At 43.7% G+C, this 12,930-nt stretch overlaps 1 protein-coding gene across 1 annotated transcript in view; it reads left to right on the top strand.

The window, feature by feature from the left end:
- Window positions 1–10,897, top strand: part of LOC139444004 (uncharacterized) — a 35,555-nt gene extending 24,658 nt beyond the window's left edge. The window contains exon 3 of the mRNA XM_071224904.1: window positions 7,673–10,897. Coding sequence (XP_071081005.1) covers window positions 7,673–8,249 — 577 coding nt within the window. The 3' untranslated portion in view covers window positions 8,250–10,897. The remainder of the gene's footprint in view (window positions 1–7,672) is intronic.
- Window positions 10,898–12,930: the final 2,033 nt, after the last annotated feature.

Genomic DNA, 12,930 nt, shown 5'->3' with positions numbered 1-12,930 from the left:
TATTCCAGTTTATGACCCCTGCGGCGCTCAAACACTCCATCTTCCGGGGCTAGTAGCACAAGCGAAGCTATGCAGGTCAAGTTGAGTAGCACAGGTTGACAACGCAGGTCGCAAGATGAATATTCCATGATCATTGAACGGCTTAATCAATAGATATGCATTAGATTATTAACAAAATGTGCGCGGATTATAACGCCAACTGCTTTGCTCCCATCTGGTAACCCAGCGACAGCAGGTAGGCGCCACGCGGAGCACGTGATTTCACCAGAGCATACTGTCGACGAGCCACGGCTCTGTTGCATGGTTGGACGCACGTGACAACTGCACTTCGCCGACATGGTGTACGGGGTTCGTTGTAGTGACCATCGCGGCGATACTTGGTTGCTGGGAAACTGGTCGACATCTATCTGGGCGACCCTTTCAACTGTCGAGTTGTCAACTTGTATCGACATCTCTCAGAGCGTCCCCTTTCAACTGTTGAGTTGTCAACTTGTATCGACATCTCTCAGAGCGTCCCCTTTCAACTGTCGAGTTGGCAACTTGTATCGACATCTCTCAGAGCGTCCCCTTTCAACTGTCGAGTTGGCAACTTGTATCGACATCTCTCAGAACGTCCCCTTTCAACTGTTGAGTATCGGCACCTCTGACATAGCCCGTGAAGATCCGGGTTAAAATTGGTCTTCAGCAACCCATGTTTGTTGTATGAGGCGACTGACGGGATAGGGTGGTCAGGCTCGCTGTCTTTGTCGCATGTCATAGCGTTGATCAATGCTCATGATGTCAATCACTAGACTCGAGTATTTACAGATCGCCGTCACCCCTTGGCTGTCAACGTAAGAATGGCACTACAACAGGTCGCAACACTGCAACTCTGTATCTTTGGCCAGTAAGATTCCCACGGAAGATGACAAGCCTTGTTGTCCGCTGACCGGAAATACCGCCCCATACCATGACGCCGCCTCCACCATAAGGGTGCACATCTTGGATGCAGTTAGCTGTCAGTCACTCTCCCTTACATCGATAAACTCAGCCATCATTTCGGAACAAGTTAAAGCGAACAGCACCCTTACGCAACCATTTGCCAATTGTAATCTGCGTTGATGGTGTAGAGGGGTCAAGGCTATGCCACGGAAGGGGCGGTAGACTCTGATACTACCAATGCAGAGTCGCCGTAAGACTGTTCGTCTTCTGATGTGGTGTCCCAGTGCCGTCGCCGCCGTTGACGTCGCTGTCACGCATCAGTTCCGCAGGTGGATTGTCCGGATGTACCGATCATCAACTGGCGTGGTGACCCTTGGTCTTCCCGATCTTTGACGGTCTTGTGTCTGGCCTGCTTGCTGATAACGGCTCAACAAGTTGCTGATACTGGTGTGACTGCAGTTAAAGGTTCTTGCAATCTGCCGCTGAGAGGCCCCCATTTCGGCCATACCAATAGCTCTGTTACGTTCCTCTTGTGTGGGGACCGCCTCCGTGGTCTAATGGTACAGCGTCCGCTCGGAAAGCGAAAGGTCCGGGGTTCGATCCCCGGCCGCGTCATACCAAAAGACGTGAAAAGATGGTACTTGTTGCTACTCTGTCTGGCGCTCGGCATTAAGGGGCTAAAACAAGGACTGGTCGGCTCGGAGTCAGTATACTGTGTCTGAGTGGGGTAATCATGTTAAACTGCGGCATGGTATCTCAGTGGGCTAGCACTATAAATCAGCATTAGTCTTGACTAGTACAAGCAGCCACACACACACACACACACGCACGCACGCACGCACGTCGCTATATCATTGCAATAATCTTGGACGCAACGTTAAACCCCACGTTAAACCCCATTTCACCTCACCTCCTCTTGCAGTGCTCTGATGTTCTTTTTGATGCTGCATCCTTGCTCCACATCGGTATTTATGAAATAATCATGCACCAACATTTTTTTAACAGTTCACAAACATCGTGTTTTTGACAGGATTAATGTACAAAGATAACACAATTATGACGAAGCCGTTGAGATAGGATTAATGTTCAAAGATAACAATATATTGACGAAGCCAATGGGATTAACAGGAGAGGATTCAATTAAGTACACTTACCCTAAATGCCTGTCAAACAAACAGACAGCAACACCGACATTACCAACGATAGCGGTACCGCACACAATCCTGTACATCCATATTCCAGTTCTATTTACGAAGTGCGACGATGATATAAGATACATTTCCACATGACAACGGGACTCCATCCATCAAGGCTAATAACGTGTATTCACCTCAACGACGGCACATATATATGACGGCGGCGTCTACTAATATCTGTCAATACCCACATGTTCGAACAAGATGGCGCACCACGACCAGCAAGCGCGTTGACTGTTTGTTTGTTTGTTTGTTCTCAATCAACAAAATTCCAGCAATATGACGTCGGTCTGTAAATAATAGAGTTTGGACCAGACAATCCAGTGATTGACATCATGAGCATAGCTCTACGCAATTGGGATACGATGACATGCATCAGCCAAGTCAGCAAGTCTGACCGCCCGAACCCGTCAGTCACCTCTTACCAGAAGCATCGTCGACTCTCATGGCAAGCATGGGTTGCTGAATACCTATTCTCTACCCGGATCGTCACAGGTGTCTGATAAACACGTATTTCCGGGACCCAGTAGGGACGGACGGACTGATGTTTTTCACTCCCTTGTGATGCAGAATTGTACAACAGCATCAGTAGGCGCGTGGCCATGAATGCACTGCCTGCTTTTCTAAACCAGTCGATAAACTTACTCATATGGAAATACACACATATTATTAGCCGACTGGGTTTCGTATCGTAAACATCATCGAACATAATGCATCATTTTTTATTCCTGATATATAAAATGGCATATCTTTGGAGTAACCATTCTATTATGAAGGCCTTTGCCGAGCCTACTACATACTTTTTATTCATTATATAAACTGCTTTGCCAAAGAAAGCATTCACCCACGTTTGATAGTGGCTAACGAACAACACATGGTTATTCCATTGTGATGTATTTGATACGAGTATTATAGTTGTGTTTGGGACTGTAAGTTTGGAGTGTTTCGGCGACTGTTTTCAGTCTAGTAACGTTTTGATAACGTTTGTATTGTTTTGGTAAAATCCAGTTTTCAAGTGTATACTTTCCTTTGGCCGACAGTTAATGATATTTACGATACGGGAACAGACGAGAATAATAACCTCTTTATCATATAATGTCGTTCTTAAAATGATCGAAGTTTAAGACATTATTCATATATGGCTACAAAAGGTTCACATAAACCGAACGACAGAGAAAATTACTGAAACTGAAAAGAACGAATTAGATTTAGTAGATGCTTTGCGAGAAGTGAAACCCTTTATTATGCGATATACGAGGAGACAATCAGCAACAAAAAAAACAGGCTCGACTTGACTGTTTTCTGTATGATCCTAACCATTGTTAGAAAAACCTAACTTTAAGGGACCGACCATTTGATCCGAATATTCTTGAAAATAATATTTATACTTCATATTGTTGGGAAAAAAATAAATTGTCTGTTACCAAAATTACATTGTTGCAATGTGTTTCCTAGAATCCAGTATTTTGGCTCATAGATTTAATTATATACATTAGAATCGGGGAATTGGATAGACTAGCTGAAAATCATAATAAACTAAAATTCCTAATGACACAGACACCTCCAAAAAGGACCTCGAAGAAATAATACAAGTATTCACTAAAAGAATGGTGGTGCGATCAATAACAACGTAGATAAAAACGTTTATACACAATCCATAAAATACTGCAATAAATCTATAAATCGGAAAGAAGATAACTACGGATACTTTAGACCAACCAAAGGATATCATGAATAAAGCAAGCACAGTCTATGGATGACTCCGGGACTTTAAAAAACATGGACTGTCAAATATTAATTTGGAAACTTGTATTGTTCAAAACTTTTCTAGTTCTGTGTCTCAGAAAATAACAGCCATTTTACAGAAAATAATAACATAATGAAAAACATCAGTCTAAACAAGAATATTATCCAAAGCGTGGGAATTGGCCAAAATGTCGCGCTCTGGTAAATTTTGACATTTTTGATTGCTTTTGTAAGCATCGACCATGTGACACTGCCTCTTCAGGGATTCCACACTGGGGACACCAGAAATGAGCTTCACACAGTGTAACATTTTCAGGAATCGAGCCCGGGCCTTGACGTGAAGAGCGAACGCTTTGACCACTGAGCTACCCTACCGTCCCCAAATGTATGGTGCGGCTGACGTATATGTATAACGTGTCTAGCCATTAACCTTAGCATTTGCTGCATAGTCTGACTGAAACTGATTACAAGGCCTTGCGGGGGCACGGTCGGCCCAGTCGTCTAAGGGACCGACCAATTTATATTCATGGGGTAGCTGCAGCTACAAGACCAGATATTTTTTCAATCAAACTTATGAGCCTGTTTTTTTTTTTTTAAAAACAACACCTTTCTATTAAGTTATTTTTTGTGGCAGGCATTTTTTTCAAATCTGAAGCATACTTTTTCAAGAATTTCCGGAGACAAGTTATCTTTTTTCGATAAAATCCATAAAATCCGAGCCCCACAACACCTTCACCCCCACCCCCAAGAGTCGTGTTGGGCACGCCAGAAATCTATGGATTCGAATCCCGGTTCGCCCCGATTAAGTTTCTAAGATCGTTAGCACCATACCCTTGCTTGTTGGTTTCACTAAATTGGTAAACCTCTGAGACCTGCTACACTTCTGGCTTTCCTCCAACATTAAGCTGACACGCCATGATACCACTTGAATACTGTTCAAAGCGGCGTTGAACTTGGACTGACTGACAAAGCATTGCAAGCATCATCTGGGTAACGTATTTACCCGCAGCGTAAGATTCACTGCGCCATCTGGTGGACCAATAAACCCCCAGATAAATCAATCACCGTTGTTGATAACTCTCGCCATCAATTGCCGCCATGAATTATTGGTATAAAAATACCAAGGAATATAGCGCTATTGATTTGGAAGCTAACATCACCATTAACTTAAGTGTCAATGTAGAGGAGGGGATCAAAACATTCATTTATGAATTTTATTATGTAGATAAATAGTGCCAGATGAGTCAATCAGTCAAACACGATGTCAACCCGACACTTCTGACGTAGCACAGCAACTGTCAAACATCAGCGATACACAAGGTGTTTTACCTGATTAGCCATTCCGATAAATGTATGTCTATAAACAACACCATTTCTGATTCGCAGAGGTTCTGTCTTTCATGAACTGAAAAATGTTGCTTCTTTAACACGTGTTTGTTTCTTTGTTGTTGAACGTAGCACTCAGCAATATTACAGCTATATGAAAATAATCGAGTCTGGACCAGACAATCCAGTGATTGATATCATGAGCATCGAGCCACGCAATTGGGATCGATGACATGCGTCAACCAAGTCAGCGAGCCTGACCACCCGATCCCGTTAGTCGCCTCTTACGACAAGCATAGTCGCCTTTTACGGCAAGCATGTCTTGCTGAAGACCTAGCCCGGTCCTCACGGTCACGTGTTTGTGTCGCACGCCAAATCAGATAGGGGAGGTAACCATGATTAGTAAGTCAAATATGTCATATCTAAAAAAAATGATATCAGAGACCATATAATATATCTAGAATTAATTATATGGTCTCTGATGTCATCCAGATCAGATACTTTACTGCGATACGACACCTCTCTGCGAGTCTATTTTTCATGAATGGAACAGCTATTAAACAGAAAAAAACTATGTTGTTCATGACCCCCTTAATAAGGGTGATAACCGGGATTTGTATGTCAATTTTTCCTTGGCATCCTAATATGTACCTCACTTATCCAGACGGTTCATCACAGTGTATGGGTGAATGAGGCCCGGACAGTGCCATGACACTGTATCAGTACCCAAGTTCCCAATATATAACATATTGGAGATGCATCAGTGTTATCCCCCCCCCCCCCCCCCCCCCAGCATGTCATCCCCAGGCACCCCCCTCCCCCCTTTGCAATTAGTTAGCGGTAATCGACCCGAACGATGATCCCCCATCACGCGTCCAATTTACTGGTCGGTAGCCCATAGTTTCACCCTAGGAGAGGTTAATTAGTGATGAAGTATGGCACTCGTCAATACTCGTCCATCTCTGATGGTCCAGCATGCCCCGCACTGAGTATGCAAGTGAGGGGTACTGGTCGTGCTGTGTGAGTGACTGGAGAATCTGTTACGTTCGCCAAGTACGTATTATGTTACGTATGAGTGAGTGAGTTGTGTTTAACGCCGCATTTAACAGTATTCCAGTTATATCACGGCGTGTCAGCATAATGTGGGAGGAAGGCCCGAAGTGATGCAGGTCTCAGACGTTTACCACTTCTTTGAAACCCACGAGCACGGGTATGGTGCTGACAAACCTAGAAACATAATCGGGGCGAACCGGGATTCGAACCCACAATCATAGGTTTCTGGCGTGCCAAAGGAACGCACTCTGTACAGCGAATCGCGGCGCCTTAGACGACTGGGCCACCCGTGCCCCCTGTTGCATATGAGAATACACGAAACAGATATAGCATTGATACATTTATCGTTTGGAAAAGAGTAACGCTTAAATTCAAAGTGAGTCTTTGAAGTGGGTTTCACGCAGTTATCCGCCATGAATGGATAGTGTTGCCTGAACAGCGTGAGTGAGTTGGGTTTAACGCCGCTTTGAACAGTATTTAAGTTATATCACGACGTGTCAGCTTAATGTGAGAGGAAAGCCCAAAGTGATGCAGGTCTCAGACGTTTACCACTTCGGTGAAACCCACGAGCACCGGTATGGTGCTGACAAACCTAGAAACATAATTGTGGAGAACCGGGATTCGAACCCACGATGGACGCAACTCTGCTGGGCTGGGCTCGGCCACCCGTGCAGCCGTTGCACAGAGTTCCAATATTCGGATAAACAGGTGTACAATGTAACACTAATAGGCTAGACGTTAGCACTGTACATTAAGACACTGTCCTCGTGTGGCCTTAGTTGGGTCGGGTTTATGGATCAAACCATATGGTTTAAGTGTTCGCATCACACTGAAGATCCGTATTCGATTCCCCACAATGTGAGAAGCCTATTTCTGGTGTCCCCGCAGTGATAGTGCTGGGATAATGCTAAAAGCGGGGTATAACCCTACTCACTGTACCTTATTGCGTACATTTAACAAAGGTTTGAATCAAGAGTGTTTGTAACCCTTGACGTACGGGAGACACAGGTACCGTTGTGATCTAAGGCACTAATGTTCGCTTTGCAGAGTTACGTACTGTATATGTGCATGATTCCGCGTGTGTTTCATCCCAGATACGATCTGATAATGTCAGCACCATAGCCGTGCTCGTAGTGTGGCGGTATTATGCTCTGCGTCACTTAGACCTTTCCTCGCCGATATATGACCGACATGCTGTTTAAAGCGTTGTTAATCCACTCACTCACAACTCATTTTTCCAATGGGTGTCTAGCCTCAATATTACGACTTTGTTTCCAACGAACCACTGCAATTTGACTTAATCATCTGAGTCCCATTTCTCGACGTTCTTGTCGAAAACCGTATGGTGCAGGTATGTCTGATTAAAATCTGAAACGGAATTTATTTTCAAACCACAATTTATTTTAAAAAACATATATGCGTCGTTTCAGAGATCGTAAGAAGATCAAGGAACGGATAGCAGCACGCCGTGCAGCCGCAGTGGCATGCCCCGTAACGACATCAACTTCAGCGGCGTCGTTGAGTCGACCTCGCAGTGCATCACAGTACGGTGACCTGGGAGCGCCGGAGATCTTCAACTACAGACGCAGTTCATACGGCTCCAACGTCATCGTCAGGACATTAGGCGACGATGCGTACGACTATTATTCAGCCTCAAGCAATCAGCCATCAGTCGTCAGCACCGATTACACGGTCCACCCCCCAGACTATGCGAGGGTGCATGGCCGGCGGTACCAAGACAACCCTATGTCCGATGCACGATACTACCAGAGGAGACGGTCGTATGAGACAGCAATGGCCAATCCCCCCGTATTTTACTTCCCCCCTCAGTCACAGAGACGTTTGACGGAACCCAACGCTCATTATTTTAAGGGTGGGGTTCCTGGACGCTATGAAGTCCCGAGAGGGGGTCGGGAGGGAAGGCAGATCTATTTTCATGAAATAAACGGGGCAGGGGGGAGGGAAAATAGGGCATTTAACAATGTCGAGGAGTCGCACCAGTTGTGAAGGAATCGTGACGCTGATGCAAATTAACTAATTCCAAAATGGCAAGGCACCAATACACATCTACTCCTCTGGCAATGCCATTAAACAAACAAAATGGACAGCTGCCAATGTTAGAAAGGCTTTTTATCCAACCCTGCTGCCATGAGATTAATGACTAAAGCTAATCTATCTGCCACGAGTTTAATGACTAGAAGACCGTAATCCCATGCTGAAGAATGGGAGATCGCTGCGTTAACGGGGCTCTGGATGTCATGCGATTAATGCATATTCTCTGGCGTCATGAGACTGAGCATGTCAACTCCTCCGACATGGGTCGGTTTGCATGACAGTAACCTGTATATACTACATGGCATACGATGTCACCCATGCGCGTGAATATCCCGACATCAATGCATACATGTATAAACCAATAGCTGTTGTGCCTTCAAAAGCGTCTTCGCGAACATGGAGTGGTGTAAGTGGAATTCCAGGAGTGGAAACCAAATGTAAACCAAAGAACAAAGACAGTCTACTTTAGAGTAACACCGTCAAGCAATATGTGGCAATAGCAACCGGATAGAGCGGTATGTTGAACGCCATGAATAGGTTGTCCTCAGAATCCTCACAACGATGGACAGTTAACAGTGATCTGTAAAGGATAACAGGATATGACAGCGATGTGCAATAGTGACTGGGGACCGCCTACCCTTACCATATCCTTCACTAACCCGATATCTGGATGAATCTGTGGGAACTTTATTAGAAACGTGGCACTGACAAATTGTTCTTCTACTGTCAAGACACGAATTCTTAGTACAAGAAATCATCAATGGCTAAAATAATATCTTCTTTGGAAGTTTATAAAAAGTGTTGCTCTGAAATATGGCTCCGTGCACGGAAATCCAAGTACCTTGTTTCATAAATGATCCCCACTGCGTTCGATCAGCCAGATTCTGGAACGTGGAATCAAGAAACGCAATACAGTGATTCTACCTCGGATCAAGATATAGTGCTGTGTGGCTGTCATGGAGTCAAGGCACACTTGTTTATAGGCTAAGTGTTGGTGAAACACTTTATCAAAGTGTATGGTGAATCAGAGGAGATACCTGTTAGATTGTAGCCATGGTAGCGGGCTCAGTTCCTGCAATGTCAAACAAAGCGCCATCTACCATTGTACTACCCACAGTCAAGAGCTGTCAATTATCTCAATGACAGGTGCCCGACTCCATAAGTCACTGATACAAGTGCCAGTCCAGGAGTTGAAACAAGGCATATTAAGTATGCAAACGTAAATACCACAATCTAATACTGATTCTTGTCATCGATAAAACCTCAGCTCCGTATGTCGGAAACTACAGCAAACCCTCAAAGACTAGGAACTTGTGTTCGAGCGTACTGAGACTAGTTAGTGTTCATAGGAACAATGTAGCCAGACCCGAAGTGACAATTATGACCTTAATGCTACCAGTACGTCTTGATTGCGTGTGGATGGAACATCAATAAGTCCCACACGCCATTCTGACTGAAAAAAAGGATTGGGTGTGCAACCATAAGCTTAACCAGAACACCATGACTGACAGACGGACTATACCGTCGATGACACGGGTTTAATCAGTATAGATGGACGGTGGCGTTGTGGAGTAATGTGATCAGATATAGGCCAACAGGAGCTTTATGATGGCTCGTTGGCGGGATCCGGCTCTGGTTTCTGTGTATGATTAGTGATGTGGTCTGTGTTTATTAACAGAATGACGTGACTGGGTTGCTGGTCCCAGATGTTATGGCCGACGAATGAAACACGTCTACATCGATACGACAGCATATTGAATTCACTGTGGTGGGAGGAGATGAGAAAGTGCCCTCTATACAACTGAAACAAGGAAACCTATTCAATTTGGAAATCATTTTTTTTATCTGATGGTGTTCTACTGAAACACTCAATCTTCCATCGCACCTGACTGGTAAAGACAGGTGTTAGTCGTGTGTCACGCGTCACGTGCACTGCAGTGATACATCTTCCTGTCACAAATACCACATGTCACGCTGTTTAGCCACGAGACCCGAGATTATTTTTCACGATAATGCACGTATTTAAATATGAGCACATGCATGTTCCTCACCTAATGGCCTTACACTTCACTGGTAGTGCAATAACCTTCCAAACCGTCACAGTGTCAGAGGATCATGTATATCCGGCACTTGTTACATTTGTTAGAGAATGTTGTTTCTCATGTCATACCGCCTCTCGTCCCATTGCTCCCATTAACACACGTCAACCACATTCTTTAACCAATACATGAAACCTACCATTGACTAATCCCGAATATATTTCTAGGTTCGTCAGCATCATACCCATGCTCGTGGGTCTCACCAAAGTGGTAAACGTCTGAAACCTGCATCCATTCCCTCCCTGGAGACGCCGTGATATCACTGGAACACTGTTCGAAACGGCATTCAAACCAAACTCACTGTCACTCGTTCACTCACTATGGCCTTAATGTAATCAAATCTAATTATGTTCGTTCTTTCTCGCACTATACTTACCCTTCTTCAAAGATGTTTGAATAATGTCTTCATTTTTTTCCAAAAGAATGCTCTTATATTGACTGATTTTTGCACCGTAACATGTGACCTCCCACTAGGGGTGGGTCAGGGTCAGGGCCAGGGACAGGGACAGGGACAGGGTCAGGGTCAGAGACAGGGACAGGGGAATTTTCGAAGTCCTTGATTATATTGTCCATACACATTACCACCTGCCATCCTACAGAGTATGTACAGAAAAAAAACCATTGTCCATAGTCACTTCATATTGCCATGTCGTTAACTATCCAGCCATCCTCGTTACTCAGGGGTCACATTCATCATTGTCCTTGGTAATAATCACCCAAAATAGAATGGCTTTAAATGATCATATCGTCACTTTTCGTTTCAAAGTACGGGGCTCAAAAAGCTGTTAATACTTACTGTGATGCTCGAAGCCGATTAAACACAATTTCGCCTATATCCACAGTTAGATGTATAAAAATCAATCCACATATTTGTACAGGGGAATCGGACTCATGAAACGTTATTCGAGTTCTGATTAACTTCTTGATGGTCCTCGATTGGTTAAAAGACGTTCTATTTTTAGGCAATCATTGCAAGAGTTGGTGGTATGTTACGACCATGGTAGAGATTAGAAAATATGTATTATTCATAAATGTCAATGATAACTTAAAACATCGCAGGTTAATCCCATCCTTCTAATTGGTAGGTCCTGCCACTATATATAATATCAGGTGTTATACCAAGAAATATTTACCAATAATAGTGGACCTTACTGTTGGCATCAATTGTGCCGGGTATCATTCATTAGCCAGGCAAAAGAAAGTATACACTTGAAAATTGAATAAGACCAAAAACTTACAAACATTGTCGAAAACAGTTGCCGAAGCACTGAAAACTTCAGGTTCCAAACACTAAGACTATGACACCCGTATCCAGTACATGATAATTAAACAGCCATTTCTTTTGTGTTTTATTTTAGCCACCAAAAAACATGGGTGTATACTTTCTGTTGTCTGGTTTACAATAGCAGTTCTTTATTCCAAGAAATCTTGACCAATAGGAGTGGACGTGGCTGTTGGCATAAACTGTTCCGCGTATCATGCATTTGTAGATTAAGTATGTTGAGCACAAAGTAGTTCATCGACTCATCAGATAGTTTTTTTACTAAGTCTTACACATTAACAATTCGGACATATCGTGCACAGGTCAATGATAAAAAATGTAAAATGATTTTTTAACCGCTGCCAGGGTTAGGGGATAGTTATGCAACTTGACCACCACCTCCTGCTCGACCAATGATTCCTCAAGGTAATTCGAGACGTCACATTGTCGGTCCCATGCAATAACGTGTGCCGTGCACGTGACAATATATCAATTCTTCACCATAAGCTCGATAATTAGTTCGCGAGGATGTTATTGCCTGTCACTTTCTATCTCCATTCGAATCCAGTAGGTGTTTTATTAACACGTCACAGATGACTAGCCCATTACAGACATCGGGTCTATTTTTTTAAAATGTTCATTTCCTGACACGCATAGATTTGCTAGATACACGAACTTCATGCAAGGCTTGTTGTCTACTTGACGCTCATTGCTGTCAACATATTATACTCAGACGGTCCAGTATTGTTAACGTGAAGGGCATTGATTGTAGCTTTGGGCGTAGAATCATTGATATGCAATACACTTGTCGATGTGATACTGTTAAGTAATTATCAACGTAAAACTGCTAAATAATATGTATCAACGGTATAGGAAACACGCTAGCAGCCACATGGGACATACCAGGAACAGCGTCTAAATCAGTATTAATATTTGCATTTGTAATCCTCTACCATTGTGACTGTTATGGATCGGGCGGTAGGGTAGGTTAACGGCTAGTTCGTAAAGCTTCAGACTCGGGTTCGATTCCTAGGGCAGAATGTATGATGCTAAGATCTGGTTCCTTTGATGGGACTCATTCACATGTCATGTTATTATGGAGGTAGCTGGATCCTATAACACAGGTATTAGCGACCAGGTTGGTACTTCATTGAAAATAACAAAGAAAATGCAGCATTAATAAGTATCGTATTATCTTCGTTTACCGAATTGCGAGCCCTGGAGATGTAAAAGATGCACGAGTCCATGAAGAGAAGACTGAGACTGTCGCCAA

Source organism: Haliotis cracherodii, unplaced genomic scaffold, assembly GCF_022045235.1.
Source record: "Haliotis cracherodii isolate W230 unplaced genomic scaffold, xgHalCrac1.p SCAF_5, whole genome shotgun sequence".
In the NCBI taxonomy this organism is placed as follows: domain Eukaryota; kingdom Metazoa; phylum Mollusca; class Gastropoda; order Lepetellida; family Haliotidae; genus Haliotis; species Haliotis cracherodii.
This window is presented reverse-complemented; position numbering and strand designations above follow the sequence as displayed.